Source organism: Pieris napi, chromosome 4, assembly GCF_905475465.1.
Source record: "Pieris napi chromosome 4, ilPieNapi1.2, whole genome shotgun sequence".
Lineage (NCBI taxonomy): Eukaryota > Metazoa > Arthropoda > Insecta > Lepidoptera > Pieridae > Pieris > Pieris napi.
The window spans coordinates 5,256,209-5,283,126 of NC_062237.1; the positions used below are offsets into that span (position 1 = coordinate 5,256,209).

The 26,918-nt window shown below is 32.4% G+C and overlaps 1 protein-coding gene across 2 annotated transcripts; it reads right to left on the reverse strand.

Annotated features, from left to right (window-relative positions):
* Positions 1-1,356: 1,356 nt before the first annotated feature.
* LOC125049130 (activating transcription factor of chaperone) lies at positions 1,357-26,506 on the reverse strand. Of its 2 annotated transcripts, XM_047648251.1 has the most exons (5): positions 26,348-26,506; positions 24,662-24,767; positions 23,829-23,953; positions 10,926-11,090; positions 1,357-2,482 (listed from the first exon to the last, which is right to left on the reverse strand). In XM_047648251.1, the coding sequence occupies exons 3-5, from the start codon at positions 23,935-23,937 to the stop codon at positions 1,761-1,763; spliced, it is 996 nt and encodes a 331-aa protein (XP_047504207.1). In that variant the 5' UTR covers positions 23,938-23,953; positions 24,662-24,767; positions 26,348-26,506; the 3' UTR covers positions 1,357-1,760. The 2 variants fall into 2 exon arrangements, with proteins under 2 accessions (XP_047504207.1, XP_047504208.1); XM_047648252.1 differs by lacking the exons at positions 23,829-23,953; positions 24,662-24,767; positions 26,348-26,506 and adding an exon at positions 11,287-11,419.
* Positions 26,507-26,918: the final 412 nt, after the last annotated feature.

The following is a 26,918-nucleotide window of genomic DNA, read 5'->3' on the forward strand; positions in this document are numbered from 1 at the left end:
GCGCTTGTATTGCCCCGCCATTGAAAATTATGAAATTTAACCGTACTAATTAGTAAAGCTAAATTTCGTAATTTGCAATGGCGGGGCAATCAAGTAATTATGTACTTGAATAGTATTTCGAAGTTCTGAGTCTAATATTACTGTATTTTTTAGGTCTAATACATGCCAGTTTCCTCACGATATTTTCCTTCATCTTTCGAGCGAGTGTTAATAAAAGAACCCTATCAAGTGATACTACGATTTATGCCATTTGTAACACAACAACAATAACACAAACTCGTGGAGGCAGAATAAAGATATCGGTATTTAAATGTCAACAGAAAAAAACTATGTGCCATATGGAATCAAGTAATTTTATCAAGTTTTCCTCATATTAGCTATGTGGATTATACCATGACACGAAAACATTACGTAGGAACATAACTTGTGTTTATTATTATTTTATTCTAATCGTGTTCGCTCTACTACGCGTAATAAATCATTATTTCTAATATGCAGGAAAATATGGTCTACAATTAATACTCTAAACCCCACTTAATAAGAACTATAATCATTATATAACCAACTGCATATAGCAGAAGAATCTGTATAAATAATTAGAATTAAATTATTTCGTATGACAAAAAAATACTCGTGTTTAATGTTAGAGAACTTAATTTGACACTAATTAAAAAGAGCAGAGGTTATTAAACAATGTCACTAAGCGTCAACATAATGCACAATTTTCTTGGAAAGTTTTTGATTTAATGCTCTTATCATCAAAGTGTATCAGTATGTTCATGGAAAAACCCAGAATTGATTAGGAGCTGTATCAGAAATAAGGTCGTATTAAAACTATTAAGAGATTGTTAAGGTTTTAATCTAAATCTAATTATACCAATTATAGTTGTTCACTTAAATAACTATTATGGGCATCACTAGAAGATCTTACTGGAAGATGTCTGTACAGGAATGAAGGAAAGAAAAATGTTTAACAGGATTGAAAAATCGAAACTAGAATATTGTTGTATATTCGCCCATGAATAAAGCGAATCTGTGCCATTTACAACACGCGAAAGTTAATAGTGTTGATCAATGTTGAATAGTCTTTAAACTCGTGTTGGCTAGTTAGCCATTTTGCCGGGTAGTCATTTAAAACGTGTTGATCAGAGCAGCAGATTATTTATTTGTTATTAAGAAATAGTTATTTTATTGTTGCAAGAATTCAAGGTCTCCATGTTTACATTCTTGTTATGATAAATCAATAAATTATGCCGGTTTTGGTTCCACCTTACACGAGTTTAAATGCATATATTGCACCTAGTTTATGCTATGCATATTTACTATATTGGTTATAGAATATAAATAAAAGAAAAATTCCGCCGTCGCATTCCATTTATTGTATGAAAACAAGAACAGATTTTGAAATAAAATATCATATGGTATAAAATAAGATGGAATAGATTAAAACAGGTAAAACGATAAAATTCATTAATATAATTATATAATTCATGCTTTCATGACAACGAATGCAACCTATCCTCTTAAAGATTAATGGTGTAATGGCGCCACTTGCGATTATATGAGAAGATGTTATTTCTCGACATGAATGATGAATGCTGCTCGAAGGTTAAAACAAAGATGGAATATATCTAGCTTATAACAACATAAACCTAAACATAACGTCAAAAGCTTCTTAACTTCTTTTAGGTCTGTAATTTCAGGCGCGTCGGCGCAGTAGGGATAAATCTTTCGCATGTGTGGGCGAACCAAACATTTATTTATTTTATTAGTCCTTTCGCTTTGAAGAGGTCGCGCATGAGGCCCTTAAGGTATTTGATCTCACGCTGAAGGTCCGAACACTTGTCGCCGAGTTCTACGTGGCGCTGACGGAGATTTTGCTCCTCGTTGAGAAGGACCTCGATCTCTGCCTTCTTCTTTTGGCGATAGCGGGTTGCCGCGTTCTTGTTTTGCTCCTTTTTCCGCGAGCGGCGATCGTCGACGTTGCGGGTATAGGGCTTCGGGCGGCAGGAGCCCCACTCGTCGTCAGTGGAGCAGGAGCGGGGGGAGGAGGGAGGAGATGATGCAGGAGTGGCGCTATCGCCGGATGGAATGGGGGACGTGAGTTGCGCAGCGCGGTGGCGAACTAGTTCTTCTAGAGCTTGGTATTCAAAATCCGGCACTGTCGGCGGGATGGAGACCGGCCATTGATCTTGCTGCGGTAGGGGGGCTGCGCTCTGAGCCTGTTGGGCGTAGCTAAGGAGAAGCTGGGTAGCCGGTCCGGGGGGGCTTTGTGGGGGAGTGAGATGCGTTAGCTCTACAGCGCCGTAGACGGTTTCGAATTCGCGCAATAGGTCTTCTGTGGGCTGCGGCGCGATCGGATTAGCAGAGTATAGAGGCACCGCTGCAACTTCAGGCACCTCAACGCGGTCCGGTACTTGGGAGATGTTCTCGAAGATGGGGAGGTCCACCTTCTCTTCCAACCAGTTGGAAAATATGTTTTCTGTAAAGAGGAAAATAATAATATTAATAAATATATATATGCATTAATTTTGATGTGTTATATTCAATTGTTATTTTTATGAAAGTTGCTTTGATTTGTTGTAGTTACTAGTTTTTGATGACATAATATACCATTGCATGCATTGGGAATAGGAATATTTTTTTAAGGTATGTGTAAATTTTAAATGCTTTATATTTGAATTTATTTTCTATACGACATGTGGTTTTGTTAAAGTGCAATTATAGGCGCCAGGCGATATAGTAATTAGAACCATGCTACGCTAGCAAGCAAAATATATTACAATCGCAAAAATCGACACAAACACATCTGTATAGTGTCTTGTAACAAGACTCTAAGATTATTTTTCCACCTTTAAATACGAAACCAAATGTCGGATCGTGTATTTTATTGATTATTGCTGATATTGGCTCTGCCTGACAAAGGTTTTTCGACTTAATCAAAAAAAAATTTGTGATTATAAAACTGTACTGTTATTACTAGACTACATGTATTAGTAAAAACGGCAAAATATACCTATTATTACTAATGTTTGTTTTGTTTTTAATTACATGTGTTTTTGATTAACGTAAAACGTTACTGCCTTTTGATCATTCCTTTAATCGAGCTTAGGAAGATATACAACTATAATACTGATATATTTAGTAATTTATAGTGAATTCATCCTCCCGCCATCATTCCCGTCGACGACGTTCAATCGATTTTAAGTGATCTTCTTAAAGCACCCAGAATCAATTGATCCTAATTGTCACTACGTCGCACACGCTCATTCGCAGTCAACATGATAACACTATTTTACTGGCCTCGATAGAGTTCAACGGAACGCAATTAAAATTTTGTTTGCCTATGTTTAAATATATAAGACGTCATTGGTACTTTGTTAATATAATATAAATAGAACGCAAAACATCTATGATTCTATGACTTGATTTAAAACATTTATGGTGATATAGGAAACGCCGAAATTGAACTTTTGTAACATCTTCTCCACTTTATCAAATAGATGGTAAAATGTTGTTAAGATGACAAATCTATGATAGTTAAATCACGTGGGATTGCGGTACCAAAAATGCCCTTCGATACTCATATTATGGTGTCCCATAGATAACACAAGTTAGTTTCCAGTATTTTCAGAGTAGGTAATCAGTACCCGGGGTGAGAATGTTAAACAAAAGACTGCGTGCGATTGTGATTGGTCAAATGGACGTAATTACGCAGCATGCGTGTCAATGCGTTGACTAGAGACACTGTTCCAACATAGCGTACAATATTTTCGTCTTTCATGATACATTCTCGCTTATGTCTTCCAATTCAAATAACTTTATTCATACCTTAATAAATCTTATGAATTACCACAAACAAAACAAAAATATACAATCCAAGCTTGCTTAAGTGTTTTGAGATATATTTAATATAAATACCAAAATGCGACCTTATCACTACTAAACTTCTAAATTTAATTAATTTTCGTACAGAGATAGTACTTTCGCGTTATTGCTTTAATTGATAAAATATATAAATAGATGAAACGTATGGAACAAGAATTTTTGTTTCTTAATAATGATCGTCGTTTACCTAATGTTATTTAAAGGTTGAAAATCTCTTAGTAACAGGTTGACATGGACTATGTCTGACCTGTGATAAACTTATCGATGTATTATTAACCTTATAAAGAAAAACAAGAGTTATAATTTACACTATCAATTTCTATAAGGTATAAAGAATTAGGTCATCGGGAAAAAATTAAATTGTCAAAATATTACTTGTAAGAGTTTGTAGAGTCTGTCCAAAGTTTAAAAAACAGGGCAGTAGGTTAAGCAAAAAGGTATGTTACTATAATTTTTTATAAATATAATTGTTCAGATCTATTATCCTTATCTATAGCATTTTTATTTAATTGGATAAGTTTTGTTTAATATTTATGGCTGTGCGCCTAGAAATTAACATTTAATTTTTTGAAGCAAAACTAAAGAAATATATTACTTAATAAATTAATACAAATAAACAAGGCAACTGATCTGTATCAATGCGCAACAGTGGAAACAAGTGGGCAATAAGTTGTTTTAATTATTGGGCGAGCGGCGATCGAGGTCGCCTTCGAACTGGTTTATCATTGGTGGCGACGTACGAAACAAGCATACAATTCTAAGTTAACATAATCTACATGTAGCTTTGGCATCGGTCCTGCACTTTGTTGATAAACACAATACTTTTATTAAACTACGAAAACCGCAAAATTAATCGATATCATTATCTGATCCTACATCCAACCACGCGTAACAAATACGGGCCGTAAATTTCGCGCTTTCTAAAGTAGTCTACACCAGTCCTATGCAATCCCGATTGGTACTAGTATATACCCGTTACTAACTCGTTTAATAAGCAAACAATTAGTTAAATTATGGATTCTTAATAAACATCAACGTGTCCCTCATATATATTAAATGTAGCTATAAAATTTCCAATAAACATATGCAAAACAAAATAGTCAATAAGCAATAACAAACGAGGTTATAAATAAGAGTAAGATAACATGTTTACAGAATAATTGATCGGTAGCTTATAAGGTTTATTTGTTTAGCGATAAACCTTCACACTAGCGCGCCCTATTAAAACATTCCTAAGTTTTGATTTGATATAAAGTAAACAACATTTTAATCATCGCTGAGTAAATCGCGCGCTTTGCTTTGATATTTGAGATTACAAGTTTATACCTTTGTTTCCGAGAAATATTTCATTGTTAGATCGAGGTTATACATTATGAAAGTTAAGCAAACTAAGTTAAAAACAAAATTATGCGTCGCGTGCAACCTGCTTAGTTTAGGATGCAATAAGGATAATAGATATGGAAAAAGTCGTCTATGTGAAAGTATATTTACGCAAAAAAGTTAATGTTATAATGTTGTCATTGACTCCAGAGAAATGAGAGCGTAAAGACCTTGGTTTGATTTCTTCGTTTCAATGAAAATACAAAATCAAACAACATTGACATAGTTCGGAGATCTAAACACGTACCGGCATACAGATCTGCAAGTGCCATCACGCAGCCGATTAATAGTCCTTTACAAAGTCTTAGTGCTAGAATATTATTGATAATTCTAAGTTTATATGGGCAGTGCTTTGCAAAATCTGAGTTCCTCGTGTTGCGAGCGGGTGTCGTCGTGAACGGTATATATCGGTCACAATCACCTAACGTCTTTTAACAAGCTTCTGTGAATTGAACACTATCTCCTTATTCCATATGCAGCGATAGTGGTACTTCATTCTAACGGCGTCCAGGCGGCTCATGGGCGGTGGCAGGCATAGGTCGCGAGCCGAGCGCGAACGCCCAAAATTTACCTCTCGAATCGAATTTATTGTCACGGACAAATAACTAGTAAACGCGGCGCGATACACGCTACAACTGAGTGCGCGCGAGCATGCAATGTCAACTTCGCTGTACGCCTTTCCCCTCCACACCACACTTGGGCCAGTTCAATTATCAATATTCAATTTAAACGAACAACTGCATCTAACTTAACAGCCATTGCGACGTTTTATTGATTTCGAATTCCAAATCATTTCAAAACTGTCTCACACGTTGCACAAATTCCGTCTATATTCCGACAAGCCGAGGATTATCTTCTATGGCATTGAAACGTAGTCATCAACAGAAATGTTAAATCCAAAAGATAGTGTAAAATAACATGCATTTCGCTAAAGAAATGTAATATTGATAAGAGGTTAAATGCTTACTAAATGGATAGGAAAAGTAGATATATAACTTGGCGGGAATAACTTTATATTTGAAATCAACTTTCTACTTTAACAGACCTTCACTTGACTATAGAAACAAAGGTATATATTCAGAAATCCTACTTTCGTAATTATTTAGTTTATATTTCGAGATCATTTAAATTAGATAGAAAACCATGAATAATTTAGTTACTTTAGAATTTTGTCAAGATAACACAAAACTGATAATAGCCTAAACGGAAAACAGCAACCTTATGTTATGATTAGGGGTTTGTTTTCGAACCCTTTCAGGGAACTAAGTTACAGTCACGTGTTACAGGTCTTCTCTATCTTCAATAAGGCAGGCTTTAAGAAAAATATATTAAAGCTAAAATTCAGAAACAAGACTTCGCGCTAAATCTCGTATCGGAACCTCACCCTAAAAGTCGTGTATTCCTACTAAAGATAAAAAATTAAATGCGACAAATATAACAAATTGGCCATGTCCTCGACCATATTAAAAAATACAAGAGGTGAACGTTATGACCTCTTTTAGGATATATGTACCGTCAATAAAATATTATAAAGGCAATTTTATCAATTTCCAATTTCTATAACTGCCGTAGTTTTTAATAATGTCAATAGATGGCGTTATTAACAGTTTTTAAAAGTTACAATACGCAATAAGTCACATACATTAAATGCAAATACAAGGAATAAACGAAATTGCTAGTTTTTGAGTTGCGACGCATTCTCTTTGGAAATGTATAAATCAATAAGAAAATATACGATTAAATTTTAAACGGGTGTGTTAATACATAATTTTATATTTACAGTTAAAATCTGTTATAACGACATCGAAGGGACTACTCATATTTGGTCGTAAAAACCGATAGTCGTAACAGCCGATGACGCTGTTATTAAGTATCTAATACAATAGAATTCAGCCGGGACCTTTGATTTTGTTCAATATAACCAGTATTTTGTTCTAAACGAGGTCGTCGTAAACGGTTTTGACTGTATATATTTTATTTCATGAAGGAAGATTCGGAAGAGTACCTAACTGGTCACCCACAACGCAAGAATGTCCCTAGTGTGGGGACTACCGACTGTATGATAACCATACAATTGTATCATTTTTAAAAAAAGAAAAAAAAGATGATCACGTCTGTCGGAAAATTTTAACTGTAATTTTAAATAAAGTAATGATAAAAATATTATCAAAACAGATAATTGGTCGAATACTTTGACATCTAGACACGCCTGTGTCAAGTGATCAGGGGTGTGTCATTTCACCTAACTTAGTCGAATCTGGTTATAACTAGACCTATTGAATTATCAGTAAGATAATACATAGTTAAAAATGGAACTTTGTTTTATGAACATAGCTCTCTGCGGTTATAATTTGCAAGTCGTTATAGAGAGCTATGCTCACGGCTTCGTCTGCGTAGAATTGGTCTTAGGATCATTTGTACTTAGACTTAGCTTAGAATTTAATGACTTAAGCGTAAGCCAGAGCCAAATCTAAGTACGTTATACTTCAGCTTTAGTATAGAGAGATGTAATAATTGCACAACATACACGACAATCATATTTGTTCAATTGTGTAATTTCACATGCTTCTATTTAATTAATTCTTTTTTTTTATAAACTCCATTTCGAATCAAATTCGCTGGGAATCGAACTAAGTACGTAGAGGTACACGCAGTGCGTTAGACTGTTTCAGACAGACCTGTTTTGGTTTTATTGTTTTATATATGTTGACATTAAGTCAACAAAAACCTGCATAAAATTGATTGGAACCTGCTCGACAATGAACATACTTTTTGTTTGAATTCTGTAGCTATTTTAATTTTGTATTCAAATCTTTATTCTAATATACCCACTTCAGAGGCACATTCTTTTATTATATTTGTTTTTGTGGTTTTCACCATTGACGCAGACCGATGTCTATATATCTTTGCTAGATCGTAGAAACCCGAACAAAACTAACTAACAAAAAATTATAATAAAAAAGTTATTCCATGATGACGATCTACATAACTCATCTACCTATATGACCAAACGTTGATTGAAATATTGTTAAATTAATAATTCAATGTTTATTGAATTAGAAATGATCAATTCTGCGATTGGGCCATGACCTAAACGTACATGATGATGTATAATAAAACGTTTGTTTTAGTGTTATTAACATTTTAAAATTAATATTCGTACAATAGTTTTGCCCGTCAACTATTGTACGCGAACACATTCGTTGAACCATACCATAAGACCACAAGAGCTGACTTAACTTCTTAAAAATTTAATGCGACGACATCTATGCAGTGTTAATTAAGATGAACATGAAAATGTTATTACATCAAGATATAATAATATATAATACTAATACTATACGTATATATCTTAATGGTTGATAAGCAAGTTGATCTTTTCATCCATTAAGTTTTTAAACGGCTCTTTCTTCTGAAAAATATTTTTTATTGAGACTGAACAAAGAGTTTATAAATCGAATTATTAATCCTTAATAGTAAGGATAACAATGTTTTGTTTCCCTTGTCTGATTTCTTTACACGCAACGTTTTTTAATGGAATGAATTCGTAATCGAATGAATAACGAGTCCAACTTTGAAAAAGAAATAAAGCCTTTTACAAAAATTTTCTTCCCCTCTTTATTGAAATTGACTTAGAATGATGATATCAGCATAATGATGATATCAGTATAATGATGATATCAGCATAATCATGATATCAGCATAATGCTGATTATTAGAATACATTTTATAAAAATGTACAAATTTATTACGGGTTATCTAAAATATTTGACAGCATTACGAATTATTGAGTTTCAGTTACAGTTACTACCGATAAATCCCTTTAAACTTCAAGAGTACAAAAGTCAATAAGAGTCAACTGTATAAAAAAAAAATTACCCATAAACCGAACTCAGCGTTATGGTGTTTAAAGAAAACTCAAAATTTGAACCACCTCGTATTGTTGTGTTGACAACATGGCGGCTGTTTGATGAAATGTGTAGTATTATTTGTTAAATGAAGATTACTTTTAAATGGACGTGATGTTAGGTGTAATGAATATCACTTTGAATTTCGTCTTGATAATTTTTATATTTACGGTAGGAATTGTAGCCAGTAAAAAAACCGTGTTTAAAAAACTCATAAGGCATATTGTATCGGTAAAGGACGCTATTCTATTGCCGCTAAAACGCGCTTTGGACCATGGACTCAGATTAAACTATCTCACAGAATTTTTAATGCATTTTTAGATGCCTTCTGAATATGACACACGTTGTCCATATTGAGGTTTTAGGCGCCTTACGCGCTAAATCTCTTAAATCTTGACTTCCTTACATCAGATACACGGGATCCGTATTTGACATACAGGAAAAGACTCTTAAGTAAACATTTATAATATTTTTTATCGAGCATTTTATCATACGATATTGTATTGGTGAAAGTTGATTGATATAGATATTGACGTCAGCGCAAATAGTGTGTGACTGAGGGGTGTGTCTAGTAATCTTTATTGTAATGCATCAATCAAGTAAAGATTTCTAGTATTTTTTTGGCATAGATTAACATTACTAAATTACCGCGGTTAGTAAGCTGAAAGAACTAAAATACGCATCGTCTCCTTCTGCTAAATTGTTTGTGCCAACGAAATCAGAGATTGTAAAAGAGTGATTTCGTGATTTACTTATTACGAATAAAAGGTAGAGGAAAGTAGAAGCTTTCCTTCTCAACGGGCGATAAAATATAATTAACATATTAATGAATTCTGGTTTAACACTCGATTTCGTTATTTCGAAAGGGAAAGAACGCAAGCATATTTATAACATAACGCAACATTGCGTTTCCGAGATTTTGAGCTCAATTCACAAATATTGTTCATATCTAGCTTGGTCTCATAAACAGATAGAACAATATCGTTAAATAATTCAATTGTATAGGCGTAAGAGATGGATCAAAGGATGCCCTATTTCATTATTAATCCGATTTAGCATACGTTTTTGTCATAATTTTATAAGTTTACTCGCTTATATTGTTTAATAGTCAGATTTTATATTTTCTTTTTATTGCATCTTATTTATTAAATTGGAACGGACTTATATCGTACAGTACGTAAAACTATTAAAAAACAGTGCGAGCGTACAAAGTACATGTCAGAAGTGAAACTTTGTTGTAAATTAATTATTGAGTAATTAAGCTGCCCAAATCCCATAATTTACTTTTGTCAGTACTTCTATATTAATCAATGATACTAAGGCTAATTAAAAACCAGAACTAAAATCAGTTGTTGTTGTATATAGAAATACCACCATTAATATGGTAACACTTACCAAATAATATAAATTCATTATTATCGTCATTGCTAACTTATGTCCACATTTTCGAAAATAGCCAACTGGGTCTTAGCAAAAAAGGTCTTGGTTCTGTGCCCTTATAAAAATACAAAACCAAAAAAAATGGTAATTTAGTTTCTTAATAAAATAATTATTATTTTATATTGATTTTTATGATATTGATATGTATTATTACCATCGATGTTAAAGTAGAATATTGCACCACAATATTATACTGGCACATCTTTTTTAAAGAAAAAAAAAACGCTGCACATCTTCGTGACGTTCCGTAAAAGTTTTACTCTCATGCGCATTTCACTTCAATAATTATTATACAAAACTTCATCTTACCTTGTTTACATTGCGTTTCGAGCTGCTGCAAAAGATCGCTCGCCAACTCCGCTTGTGTGGGCTTGGATTCGGATGGTGATGGCGGATACAAGGTGTTAGACACGTCATCCATTAAGTAACCGCTGGGCTCGATCTTTGTACCAGCGCCGAAGTTCTTAAGCAGATCTGCGAACAATATCTTTTTAAAGAACTCTCCTTATCGCCAAATAAATTCGCGTAACCTCGGAGTATGAATAGGGAATTCTGTTATTTTTCTGAGAAGTTCGTTGCATAATAATTAATTTAATTATAACGTTTGTCTTTAATCGGTATTAAACAAAATAAATCGTTGGAATAAAAATACATATAACAATAATCTTACTTTGAAATAATGACAGCTGAAAATCCCTGCACAGATAGCACATGCCGTTATTTTTTAAACAACACATTTCGTCCATAAATTTAATGAAACAAGTGAACAGCACTAGACAGAATAGTTATTAGAGCGATAAAAACGAATTGTGAGAATATATCGGAGAAGCTTCAAGGTAAGCTTAGATAAGTGGAATACAAAATACAGCGGGAGGACCGAACACGTCAATATATATATGAACGATATCTGTCATACGACATTACGTCAAAGAACGCCCAGATGTAGCGATGCTTTTAATATTACTTGATAACAAAACAATAACTGTACGAAATTATCCAACGGTTTGTTAAAATTATCACGAGTTACAATCCTATACAAATAAGTTCCATGTGACATTTGACGTAATTTGTAGGAATATTCTGATTGTATATTTTTTGGGTCATGAACTTGTTGAATTCCTATATAATTTGTATTAGTTATTTTCTTTAGGTTGGTGTGAGATAACTTGTTGGTTAATTTATTAAATCGATTTAGGTTTTGTAAGAAATAGGATGTCATATTAGCGCTCTATAATCTTCATACGGTAGGGAATCGTATAAGGGAGCGTTCAAGTTTACGAGAGCGTTACGTAATACGTAACGTATTTTTTTCCTTTTGTAAAACGTTACGATGCGGGGCGGGGATTAAATTACGCGTTATTGTTAATATTTTTTTCGACTTACACCACATAATAGTAACTAGAGTCACTAGGTGGTCACGAAACGTTTTACTATACTTGGGTACAGTACTGTACTTGGGTACTGAATAACGTTACGGCGAGTTACATGGGGGGGGGGGGGTCAATAATCTCCAAAAATTGCATTACGTAATACTTGAACGCTCCCTAAGGCTAGAATAGTCACAAAATTACTTAAGTATCTTCTAATATGTATATAAAATTCTCGTGTCACAATGATCGTTCACATACTCCTCCGAGATTCATAAGAATCTTATGAATTTTTTTATGCATATTCAGTAAGTCTGAGAATCAGCTACTATCTACTATCTATCTTTCAAACCCCTAAATGTTAAGGGTGGTCCACCCCTAAATTTTTATTTTTTAGATTAGAAACATAAAAGTTTATATTTTTATGATACAGCGTACAAAAATACATACAACCCTTAATTTTCACCCCTCTACGAGCAACCCCTATTTTTTTATTTGTTAATTAAAATCTTATGACTTGAACTCTGAGGTTTATATAGAGAATAATTCACAGAAAACCCTAAAAAGTTTTCATTCTAGAAAACCGAAGTCTCTGGGGTATAGCAAAATGTTCCATGTTAGTATGTACTAAAAAGGCGAAGTAAAATCACATTAAGGAGAAACGAAATTCGCGGGGGCAGCTAGTAGTCTTATAATATAGTTTTATATTAGCTTTAGCATTTTTCTGCGTAAATTTAATGCTAGTTTTGCGTTGCTCAATGTTTAGGATAAAATGGTATACAATTTTAAATATATTATTTTCATTTCACATAATATGTATTAGTACATGTAGTAATAAACATTAGAATTTATTGAATTATAATAAATGTTAATGTTTATATAATTAGCAGGAAATTATATAAACATTAACAGCCTGCCTGTTAGGAAAGAAATATAATAATTCATTTTATAATAAATTAAGAAATAAAAAAACTAATTCTTCATTACGCGTAGTGGTAAAGAGCATCCATGATTCTTAACGGTTCTGCTCATTTGAAACTACTGGAAAATTACTTGTGAAAGACTTTCATAGAAAGTATTATTATATATGTATATTAAAATGTTCTATATATAGCAAGAATTTTTGGAATCGGCCGACATTTCCAAAAAAGCTGGCCGACACTGTCTCCGGGTAATTTGTGTAAGGGAAAAATAGGGAGGTTCCTACTAAAATTGTAAGTAGTTATTTAATATAATATCGTATCATAATCTTTAAATGATTTTATTTGTTTTTTTAGTATAAATCATAATAATTAATAAATTATTGTTAGTTTTGGTAGAAAATTAAAGGCTTTTTTTTTTTTTAGCCGCCGCCCATTAACAACAGCAGCGGTGCAAGTGCGTACCAGGCCATCAAATAAGTGTCATCGGAATTGTCTCAAAAGGTAGCTAGTTCCATTAAGTGGTTGGACTAAGAGGAAAAACTATCGTACAATATAAGAAAGATATTTGAGGAACGCTAGACGTTGAGATAATATGGGTATTACATTCTCCTTCGACGTCCGCTGATTCAGCTGCTGCAATGCTGCTGCTTCAGTTCTATAAAACTTGTTATATTTTCTTTATATTTTAATATTTTTACTAACTTTGGATGGCAGAAGCTATTTTAAAACCTATAACAACAACTAAAAATCTATCAACATAAACTCTTAAAAAAGTTACACTACAAGCAAAGCAATCCCCACCTAGATTACAAAAAATAATTGAAAACATGGAATTATTTGTCAATAATTATTATTGTCAGTGCATTGGAAACAAGATAAGCAAATGGAAAACATTTAAGATATCAAATCGAAAACATGAGCAGAGGGGCCAAACAAATATGTATGTTTTCGAAGGAGTACTGACGTCATACTCTTCAACACAAACAATCTTCGACGAATCACTCGCCGAGTTAATGATAATCAAGACACACCCACGTTTCAGCATAGCAACTTGAATTTATCATTCAAATCATACCAAGACTAGCGTGATACTGAAAATATTTGCACGGAACGGTTATATAAATAGAATTATGGAATATTTTAGCACATCTGTTATCAGATTATGGTAGAGTCGGACATAACTATCGCAGTTGCGCAGCAATGGTAAAACACCTAATAAATAAAGATAATGGCTTGAAAAAATATGACACTATTGCAGATAGTTACATCAACAGGATCTTCAATATTTACTGCTGATTGTTCACGACTCCGTCTGAGTTTTTTCTTTACACCATATTAACATAAGGAATTCTGAGTTTAAGAATTTAAATAAGATTGGAATTAAATTAATTTGCACCATATCGATGCTTTCGTCGGCGTTGGTCAGTCTAAAGTCTAAACCATGGAATAAGTTAGTTTTTTTTTTATAAAGGACCCGCTATGAGGACAGGATGGTCTATGGAATTTCTTCTACGTACTTTCGTAGTCTATTGTCTTTCAATATCAAGGTTAGTTTTAAGGTTATATCTTTGTTTATCAGTAGACCAAATACTACACGTGTAATAAAATACGCGGCTGCGATCCAAGATACCATTTATATGTATACTAAACTTATTGCATTTGAAACGTTAAAACTTTAACTTTACTTACAATGCTATCGTTTTTTTCTTAACGGCGACTTGAAAGTTAAAATAAAACCTCGACGAACAGAAAGACTATTTATAGAACAAGGTTTTTTTTTAAACTACTGAGAAGGAATTTTTAGGCAATGACAATCAACTAAATTAGAGCAAACATTCAATATTATTATCAGTTTTGTGTATATATAATCAGTGATATTCAAGTGTGTATCTTCTAATTAAATAATTAAAACGTTGTTTAACTAAGCATGAGTACTTATAAGAAAATACACAAATTTTAAGGTAAATATCACATCAACTTCCTTGTATTTGCCAAACTGAAAGAATGTACGAGTATTTGGACAATATATATGTATTTTAATACTGTACTGTTTTATTCAATATTTCTTAATGTATGTGTGCATGCGCGTTCAGCACTACAGGTAAACTTAAGTGTATCTAGTAACTGTTTTGCTATGCTAAGAAAACTATGGAAACCTAAATATTCTTATAAAGATATTGGATAGGATACGATAAAGTAGTGAACCTCTGCAAATGAATGGACTTTAAAATGGACTAAAATATAATTTAAACACTTTAATGAGTGTATATGATGGTAGTTTAGATTCTTTCAAAGATAAGTTTAAAAAAAAGCAATAAACACGCTATTACAATTTACAAGAGTACTTATTAATAGTGGACAGTTTGTGCACAAACTATTTTACATTTAATCTTCATTGACTTTACGAAATCATTTCTTGTAGTCGTTTAGTTTATTTAGTCGTTATTAATCATAACGAAATTATGGTCGCAGCTCTGACAAAATCAACTTTCTTGGTCGGATCATTGGTTAATGCTTGTAAAACGTTAACTATACAAATTATGAAATCAAACCAAGTGTTGCATCAAATCTTTTTTATCGCTGACCCATGAAATGCGATATCGTCCGACTCCAACTCATACGAAAATGTCATAGTAACAAAATATTTTTTGTTTCACTAAATGAATCAGTTATTACTTGTCTGAATGATGAAAAGAGACAAATCAGCCCTGCGATTCTGTAACTCACACAGCGGTTTTCGCATCGGCGGTCGCTCTCAAATCAGTCGTGAAGCAGTCATTTTATGATTTGGCATTCTGAAAAGGTGGGAGCTTGTATTTTATTGTTTATCAGAATGCCAAATCATAAAATGACTGCTTCACGACTGATTTGAGAGCGACCGCCGATGCGAAAACCGCTGTGAGTTCGAAAAGTGAGTTACAGAATCGCAGGGCAGTACTTTAGTTAAAACACTTTTTTTTAGTAACGTATACTATGAAGCTATTTAACGGTTAGTGTCCATTTGGAATTCGTGTATGCATAATATATTCAACTATAATTTATCTTGGTCTACTAAGTGTTTGTTTGTTCTCACTACAATGTAAGTGCGTGTACCTTTTCCGCCATGCCTATTGCCGATAGAGGCTTAACGTTTGATTTCTTTATTACTCTGATCAATTGGTAAATATCTCATGTGCAACATGGCGTAATGATTGAAGGAATATTCCCGATCTTGTAAAACAATGAAATATTAAAAAGATAGTCGAAGATTTTCCTGCCAGTTGTTTTCGGCTAGTCTTCTTTCTGATATGAGAATTTAAAGTCAATGTAAATTTAGAATGATTTATTTTTTAGCTAAATGAGTTTTTAATTCAGGCAGTCAAGACTAAGTCAGACTTTCATACGTCAAAAATGTATTGGATTTTGTCATACAGAACTTAGGGCTGAGTCTCGTTTCTGAATCTTACACAAACACAACCTTCTGTGTCAGAGATTTTAGATTATAAAATCGATGCCCATAGGACCATCTTTACCTTGTATGAATTATTTAAGCTGTACAGTATTCAATAACCTAATTAACAACGCACCAGTTAATGTCCATTCCACGTCTTTAGTAATAATTTAAAACCTTAAAAAAGCGTTCCTATAATACGATATTTTTGGTTGTTTAGATAATTTTATCAGTTTTGGGGCAGATTTAATTGTATAACTTCTTTATTTAGAATCGATTGACGCAGTATTTGATAATGGCTAGGATAACGAGGCAATTATTAACCCCTTATCTGTTCATGAGGTGAAGCCGTGGGGGGCCAAGAGTCGTAGACTGTACAAGATAAATTTAAAACGCATAATATCTTAAATGCCTAACACGCAATAGTTTTATTAGGACAGAGGTTTTTAATATTTAATTATCACATTCATTGTTGCGATTAATTAATTAGACAGGTAAACATAGGATCACGTTGGCCGTATATTAAAAGGAAAAACACAATTTGTTACATATAAAAAAATTGTTGTATTTTTTAATGTATAACAAAAACCGTATTTATCCACATCATAAATGTAGTTAAAAAAAACAATGAAATTTCAAAAAAACTAATTAAGGTACAATTAAACGTAAAATTAAAAAATGCTTCAAATAGTTAACATATAAAAAAGTCAAGTCTGTATATATATTATTACGTACATGGGTCAAAAATTCGCAATGTGTATTAACGCCATCTAGTGTTGGATATTTACACTATTGTAGATACAAACCGCAATACTAGCAAACTACTTAATAATGAAAAGAAAATTTAGATTTAATAATGACATTTTTTAGGTAATTTCGTGATTATTGTTATTAACAGCTAATAGTATTCTCAAATAAAAAAAAACTTATTTTGGCTATCATATCTACAACAGAATATAATCGTCGTTAATATAGCTCTAGTTTGCCTTTTGTTACATAAAATCCAAAAAGTAATAAAAAATATAAAAAATCAGCTATTAAACCCAGCTATAATAATTAATATCAAATACTTTTTTGCGTCTGGCAACTCTGGTAGTAGGTTGTAAGAAAACAACCTCTACATTTAATTTTAAAAAAAATTAATTTTAAGGCTTTAAATTTAGTTAAATTAGGGTAATATAGTTAAAAATAAGATTTGTGTATAATATAAAGTGATTATACAGTGTTTTTTGTCGCGAGAACTTGGCAAAACAGGGATCTAAAACTGGCTGTCAACTTAACGCCTTAACGGTAACGTAGTTTAAAATATCGTCAAACCTGGGGAGTATTTTGTTCTATTTAAGTTATATTTACTGACTACATACGATCATAAAATACTGCTCAGTTTTTGGAGCTACGTCCATCACACATTGGCACGGTTTATGTCTCATTTTGCTTGACAACTAGTGGAAGCAAAATCGACGACGAAAACATTCGCCCAGACAATAATTAATACTACATAATTTACTTGACAAAATAAGAACATTTGTGTATTTAGGTTTCATTATATGTTAATAGGTAATAAATAGTACAACCACCACCACTCACACATAACAGTTATATATACATACCTTTTTCGCTTGTTCATTGCATACAGTCCCTATTATACAATATGATGACTCGCAGAGGCTTGGCTTTGCAAGAAGAGTCTAAACTTAAATTAGCACTGACTGAATTGCAGTCTTGCAGGGATTTATGTACCCAGTTAACAAGTGAAAGAGAAGAAAATGAAAAAGAATTCTTAAGTGTGCTGGAAGGCAACAGAAAGCTCAAAAATGAAATGTCCTTGCTATTTCAAGAAAATAATTCACTTAAAGATCAGTGTGTTATGCTTCAGCAGGAATTAAATAAACTTGATAGTTATGGTAATGAGTATGAAGTTGCTTTGCAGCGCATAAGAAGTCTTGAAAACCAGCTATTGGAGGCTCAACAATATATTAATAACCTGGAGGCAGTCTCACAAAGTGTAAAAGATACACACACAAACATTTTATACAATACATTAATCCATGATTCAGGTTCTACACCAACTCATCATGTAAAAAGTTTAGGTAAAAACAAAATAAGAAAATATATTAAAATTAATAAATACATTAAAAAGACACAGAAGCTAGTAAAACAATATAGAAATGTAAACAGTGTGGATTTAAAAGTTCAAAACACAAAACTTCAAAATGAACTTGACTTGCATTTAATTGAAACTGAAAATGCTAAATTAAAATATGAATCTGACACATTAGATTTAAAAACAGAAATTTTAAAATTACAAGAACTTACAAACAGTCTCACTTCTAAATTTGAAGAATCACAATGTATGGTAGAAAAATATTCTTCTGCAATGGAAGATCTGCTTCAAATTTCTAATTACACCGCAGAATGTTATGAGCAATTACAGAATAAAACTTATGGTTGCAATTATAAAAGCCTCCAATTACCACAGACATCACAACACACTCACAGCCTCACCTACACCACAACAAACACTCAGTTAAAGGAAAAAATTAAGGCAAAAGATTGTGTGATGTATTCCGATGAAATGGGTAAGGACATGGGTACTATTGTACAATTAAATGACGGCCAAACATTTATAAACAGCTGCTATCCCAATGCCACATTTAAAAACATTGTGAAAAATCATATAATCAAAAACAATGATAAATGTAATAATTTAATAATTTTTATAGGGAACAGGGGAAATGTAAATAAACATGATCTTTTAGTATTATATGAAAAACTTTGTTGTTTAGACTCTAAGAGGATTGTTATGTTTACATTTCCCTATAGCCAAAGCTTTCCTAAGGAAGAAAATGACACAAGATATATTCTTAATCAAACATTGCATACATTGGCAATGTATAATGATAAATTTTGTGTCATAGATACCAATAGGTATACAAAAAAGTTTTTTATTACAAAGGGTAGATATTATTACCTACCTGCTTTCTTAAAAAGACAGATAGCTGTTTCGCTATCATATTTTATAGAGATGACAGCCAAGAATTTGGCTAGACCCCTTGCTTCTATTGAGCAAGCATTAGATTATAAGACCTTGGAAGAAATTCCAAATAATATTTATTTAAATTAGATAATAGGACAACAGAGCACCACTCTTGCAATAATAAGGTAAGTATATTATGTGATAAAATTCATTCCCAAAAAATTATTGTGGTTCATCAAAATATACAGGGGATGAAAAATAAAGAATTAGAAATTGAACTATTCTTGAATAGTCAAAAAATAGACTTTTTGTGCATAACAGAGCACTGGCTAAAAAAATATGAAGTTTTGTTTAATTTTTGTAACCACAGGGTTGGTAGTGTGTTTTGCAGAGAAAATGCAATTCATGGTGGCTCATTAATCCTAATAAGTAAAAAACTTAAATGCAAAGAAAGAAAGGATATTATCAGCCTCTCTGTAGAACTAACTATTGAAATCTCCTGTGTGGAACTGGAGCAATTCATTGTTGTATGTCTATATTGTCCTCCGTCAGCTGTCTATAATAATGTTGAAAATGTATTAGAGGAGATATTGTGTAAATTAGTAAAGTGTAATAAAGGGCTAATTGTGTGTGGGGACTTTAATGTCAATTTACTTTGTCATTCTAATTCAAGTGTACGCATACTTAGTCTTTTTCGTTCATACAATTTAATAAATCAATTTCATTCACCCACAAGAATAACAGCTAGCACCGCAACTTGTATAGATAACATATATAGTGACATAGCCCCTTTGAATGTTTGTATTTTCAATAGATTTAAATCTGATCACACTGGTCAATGGTTTGAATTCCAATTAAGGAAACAAAAAACATGTAAAAAGAAGAAAATTGTGATAACTCCTATTACAAATGACCGTTTGGACAGATTTAGAGAAGCATTGGTCTATAGAATGCCATTTCTGTGTGGCAACTCATCCCCTAATAATTTATACAATACTTTTTTTGGATCATTTATTGATGAATTCAAGAAAGTATTTACTCAAAAGACTTTATTGGTCTCTGAGAAAACAAGTTTCTGTGACTGGGCAAATGAGGAGTTACACAGGAAAAGGTTAAAATTATATGAAATCTATGACGAAATGCAATATAACACTAGTGTGGAATTTAGGGAATATGTTAGGTTGTATTCAAATAATTTCAAAAAAGATTGCAAAACTGCAAAGTCTCAATATTTAAGTTCAAAAATAAAAAATAGCATGGATAAAGTAAAAGCTACCTGGAAAATAATAAATGAAGAATCAGGTAAAACGTCTGACAAACGAACTGATTATATGTTAAAAGTTAAAGGGAAGTTAATAAAATCTGACCCAGAGGTAGCTTCTTCTTTTGAAGAGTTCTTTACAAATGTACCACTAAATACGACCAAGTCCCTAGATTCTTCACCTGCTGCTGCGATCTCATTGCTAGAAAAATGTGTACCTGAATGTAATATTAAATTTCAGTTTAAACATATAACTTGTAATGATATCGTTAAAACTTTTAAGCTTATTAATTTAAAAAAAAGTAAAGATATATGGGGTATGTCAACAGTCATTTTAAATTCCGTTATTAATGTAATAAGCTCTGAATTGTCTATAATTTTTAACAGCTGTATCGATTGTGGAGTCTTTCCGGACGAAATGAAATTAAGTAAGATTACACCGTTGTTCAAGGCAGGTAGTGAGTCTGATCCGTCAAACTTCAGACCTGTTTCCGTGCTCCCTGCGTTGAGCAAAGTTTTTGAAAAGATAATGCTAGACCAGCTTTCTTTACATTTTAATGAAAATAAACTCTTACATAATAAACAGTATGGTTTCACTAAGGGTCGCTCCACAATCGATGCCGGTGTGAAGTTGATTTCGGACATATTTAACGCCTGGGAAGAATCATATGATGGAGTCGGCGTCTTTTGTGACCTGTCAAAGGCCTTTGACTGTGTTCATCCTGATATACTCGTTGGAAAGCTTCAACACTATGGCGTTGATGGCAAAGCTTCCAGCCTGATGAATTCATATTTAAAGGGAAGGATCCAAAGAGTTCATGTCAATGGAGTCACCTCTCCGGGTTCGCAGGTATCAATGGGCGTCCCCCAAGGATCGATTCTCGGGCCTTTCTTATTTCTGATTTACATAAATGACCTCCCATTCTTTGTCAACGAAGTTCATGAGATGGTATTGTTTGCTGATGACACTTCACTTCTATTTAAAGTGAATAGGAATAACGTATTATTGGACGATGTAAACAATTCTATCTCTCGTATAGTTAACTGGTTTAATGTAAATAACTTATTGCTTAATGAGAATAAAACAAAATGTATTAGATTTACAACTACTAGCGTAAAGCGAGATATTGGTAACCTGAAAATTAAGGACAGTGAACTAAACTTTGTTGACAAAACTGTTTTTCTAGGCATAACAATAGATAGTAAACTCCAATGGGGCCCACACATAGAGACTCTTTCGAATAGGCTGAGCTCTGCAGCATATGCAGTAAAGAAAATCCGACAGTTTACTGATGAGGACACGGCTAAAATTGTGTATCATAGCTACTTTCATAGCGTTATGTCGTACGGCATTTTATTGTGGGGTGCTGCTGCAGAGGTTCAATCCATATTTGTGCTGCAGAAGCGGGCTGTTCGGGGTATTTGTTGTGTTTCTCCGAGGGAGTCGGTACGGAATAAGTTTAAGGAATTAAATATTATGACACTATCTGGTCAATATATTCTTGAAGCCTTGTTGTATGTCCAAAAAAATATAAACGATTTTAAAACAAATGGTGACTTTCACCAGTATAATACGCGAAATAGAACTAATTTGAGTGTACGACCAACCAGGCTCCAAAAGATAAACCACTCCTTATATGGAAATTGTATTCGTTTTTACAACAAACTCCCAAGCGCAATTAGAGAATTATCACTAAATAAATTCAAAGTCCTCGTTAAACGAAAATTAATCAACAAAGCTTTTTATAAATTTGAGGACTACTTAAATGATCCTAATCCTTGGGATTGAATTGCTCCAGTTCAAACAATTTGTATGACAATACTTGGCGATTAAAAAGAGTGGCGGAAAGTTTCTTGCCAGTTCTTCTTACCCGCTCTACGCCCTTGACTTGCGAACTGGTAGTAAATGTAAATTTACGATTAATTTAACTTGACTATTCAAAAGTGTACTTGGTTACCTACTTGAATAAAGATATTTTGAGTTTGAGTTTGAGTTTTACTCTACAAAACTATAACATCTAATATGTACTTTATTAATTTGATATAGTGTAATCTCAAAATCATAAATACGATGAACATTGGTCAGAAAGAGTTCGCGTAAATTTATCACCAAATTTTACTTTGGTTTATTTTTAAAAATCTGATAATGACTTCTTTTAAAATCTAAATTATGCGGTGATCGCAACTTACTATGAATTGATGGTGTTGACTATATCTTTAAAATAACTCACTTCAAGCCATTTAGTACTGATGTTCTAGTGTAATCATGACAGTAACTCGTATTGGTATGCATATGCTTTGCTATACTTTTTAGCTCTTTCCTATTCATTATACAGTTTCTTGGATCTTTCCCAAATCTGCTTATCACAGAAGGTATAAGGCGTAAAAAAAAATGGCTACAATTGCATTATTTTTATGGCGAAGAGTCAGGAAGTAGCATCCCGCAAGCCCGATACCTCGGAGGGACTCTGTAACCTGGTTTTAACTAGCCGACCGGAGTAATTCGTGACAACGGGCAGAATGCTTGGCACAATTCCAGAGCACATGGAATTCCCTCGGCGATGGAGTAACTAATGGTGTAATAAGGAAGAAATTTGCTTCGAACATCTCGAAGGCTAGGATGGTAAAATTTTCGTAAAAGTTTAATAATACCATAGTAAAACATACAATAGTGGCCAGTTGCCCTCCTTTCAATTATTTATGTTCAATTTTTATATCGTAATGAAACAAAGTGTTAATAAATATAATAGATCTCAAAAACCCTTGAGGCTCACTCGGCTCTAACGAACAAGCCAGAATTGCTCACCAAGATAAAAATAATAATATTAACAACAAATACAATGCATCGCCAGGCCAAGAATACCGGCCTTAGAAGATTTTCGTTGTGACACGGTGATTTTGATTGTGACGGTGATTCCATATAAATATATAATTTTAATTTAATCATTAAATGTTAATGTAAAAAATTAATAAATTAAAAATTAACTGAACAAATTTCAAACCACATACTCACAAATAGCAAATGTAAACCTTATTCTTTTATTAATCAACATGTAACTTAAAACCTGTAGTATTTTGCACTAAAATGATGAAATGAGTGAAACGTGATACACTAAAAATTTCCATTATGCTTCTGTTTTCATCTCGCATATTCGGTGTTATAGTAATAACTCTATAGGTTAAGTGGGTCCAATGAAGCATATTAAAACGACAACGGTATTCTATTTGTAAATAATTGAATATTCTATACACACCGCCATCATGTTGGAAGAGGTCTACTTCGAGCAGCAAAGATTTTTCATTACATGTTAGAAGGCCGTCGGCCGAAGCCAAAGACCAATCCCATTCGCTCGTACTCATCATTGCTGAGGTTAAGTTTCTGAAATTCATAAATTTTCATATTAATTAAAGATACATGATAGCAGACATTAAACCAAGAGATCGTATTCTTGGCCTGCACCGGAAATAATGTAGGCAACAAACATATCTAAAGCCAAAAATCTACAAAGTTTCAAGAACTGCAGGCTTAAAACTTATATTATTATTAAAGGTATAAAGAAAAAGAAAGCAGACGCAGGAATGCCATATGCCCAATTAGGCCATGGGATTCATGCATAAGAGAGCATGGGTGAATTTTCAATCCATGCAAAGAAAAGTATGCATCTATATTACTGATGATTTTAAGTAACATATTTAGTATAATAGATCCAGGATTACTTTTTACACATAGTATTTTTAATACAAACTCAATTCAATATTGTTTAATGAACTTAAAGAGTCACATAATTGTACAAAAAATATGAACTCATAAATAATAGATAAAACCTTTAAAAATATATATTACCCACTAATGTAACTTATGAAATTGTTTGAGAATAAAATTTATAATAAAGAAACCATCCCCTTAATCAATGTTGTTTTTATTTAATTAGGAAAAATAACAATGACTTTATACATTGTTTTTGTCTATTTTAATATAAATCTTATGTCTATTAATTAACATACCTAAGCCATATTTTATTGTAATTCTACATTTAATAGGAAGTGAAAATAAAATTTATAATTATTTGATAAAACATCAACTTACCAGGGATAGAGAGATGAAATTAAGTCGAAAGATGTTGTCCAGTGACTCTGATGATAATCGCAGTTGAGGGACAAAGCTGTCCTGAGGTGACGACGCCATTTTGGCACTGAAAATATTATGCATTTTTATTAGACATGGTATGCTAATAGAGCATGCAAACTAGTTAGTGAGATACCTTTATGTGATGTATTAAGTGATTTCAAGCCTATTTCCTATGCTTTTGCTATATCTTAAGCTCTTTAGAAATTTAGAACAATGTTAAAGTTTTATAGAAATTGAAAATTTGATTTAATAAACTTATTACCCTTATTATAGCCAACTATAATGTTTAATTGATAAACAAGTATTTTTGTTCTGTTTGCAGATATAATATAACATTCTCTTCAACTCCTTATCTTATAGCTTCTATGTATCTCTTTCAACTAGGTTTAATCCTTATCTTGGTTTACATCCTGTTCGCCAACATTTAAAAACTGTAGTGACCTATCTAATCAAATATAATTTTAAACGATTCCAAAAAAACAGTTTGTAAACTGTTGTTGGTTGGCACAGGTTTTTAATATTATATAAATTGACATTCTGTCTGAAAGAGTTCCATTTGTTATAAATTATAATAATTAAAAAAATATATAATAATCTAAGGCACATATTATTAATATACTATACATACATATATATATATATATATATATATATATTAACAATGTATACATTTAATAATTTGTTATAAGTAAAAATACAACTCTCAAGAACATTAACTAGTCACCCAGAGTTACCTACCTACTAAGCAAAAACTACTACATTTAGGTTTTGTAATCCCAGGCTAAACTTTAATTAATTAAAACTCAAGTAACAAATCCGTACAGTTATATTACAGTGTGTTTAATGGAGATTAATGAAAACAAAACTTTTTAAGTTTATTTCTATTGTGTATTTTCTAATAGTGAATTTGGTCTTGTAGATTTTAAGTTATGAACATACAAATTGTTTTTCATTAAGATATTGATGATTAATATTTATGGTAAAAATGTTATTAATTCAAAACTCACAAATACATATTGTAAATATAGACAAACTACTAGTTGAACTATGATTATATCTGAACATGATTGAAAAGCCTGAGGCAGTATTACAAAACTAGCTATGTCCACATTTAACAGTAATAGTACAATCTAATTTCAAAATATTATGCAAGTTTTTACATAACTAGCTGTATGAGAAGCTTTAAAGAATGTGTTGACGAAGCAATATAACATCGCCATAATATCACGCCTTTTAATAAATTAAGTGAACACATCCATGTAAATTACCCATACTCATTAGTCATATTATATTAGCAGTTTATTGATCAAAATGACTCTAGAACAACCTACAGGAAAAGGTTTTGTGTTAGAAGCTAAGAATCTATGAAAATTTAATAAGATGTATTGACGTACAAATAATGTAGGTATACAACTATAGTTATAATTTCATAATAATTCATGAATATACTATTTATGTATTATGCTGACTGTTAGAAAACGGCAAAACTCATTAATGTTTTGTAGGAACATACCAGTACGAGGCATTAAAGTAGTGCGTCAGAAATAATTACGCGAGCGACGCTTAAGAAACTGTGAAAGTTACAGAGGAATGCAAATAAATTTCAATTTGTTAGTAACAAAATATAAAATGTATGATACTTACAACATTTTTATAACTTGTGAAGGCACACTGTGGTGTGCAAGCGTTTTAAAAAACTTTAGAAACCCATCATGAGGATTTAAAATACGAGAGAAATAAACAATACGTCTTCCTAATTGTGGTCCATGATGAGTAATAGGCAGCAACAGATAATATAAAATGCTATGTTCCGTCGTTAATCATCTGTCAACCTATATATTATAATATACTCTATGTCATCTTTTTTTTTTTTTTGGAGTTTATGGCCTGGTATCTAGAGTCTAGACCTTTAGGCCATGTCATCTTTTAACTTTCAAGTCCCACAGAGTACTTTTATTTATGTGGAAATAATTAGCATAGGAAGTAGGAACCGTCTATAATGGGGCGTTCCCACGAGGCGTTAATCACGACAGTCAACCACGCTTTCGTGAAATACACTTCTGTGTGAACGCATAGGCGTTAAACTTGCTTTCGTGAGGAACGGCGCACGACACAAGCGTGGATAGATCAAACGTGTTTGATTTTCAGTCGTGATATACCGTTCGTGAAGCCAAGATGTCGTCACAACAACGTGGAATTAAGTTTTACGACACTG

Excerpts from the sequence above, each read along its gene's own strand:
- LOC125049130 (XM_047648251.1), bottom strand. The coding sequence starts at position 23,937 with ATGATGAGTACGAGCGAATGGGATTGGTCTTTGGCTTCGGCCGACGGC. Across the intron at positions 11,091-23,828 it reads CCTCTTCCAACATGATGGCG|ATCTGCTTAAGAACTTCGGC; the intron begins GTGTGTATAGAA and ends TATTGTTCGCAG. Across the intron at positions 2,483-10,925 it reads CGAAACGCAATGTAAACAAG|AAAACATATTTTCCAACTGG; the intron begins GTAAGATGAAGT and ends TCCTCTTTACAG.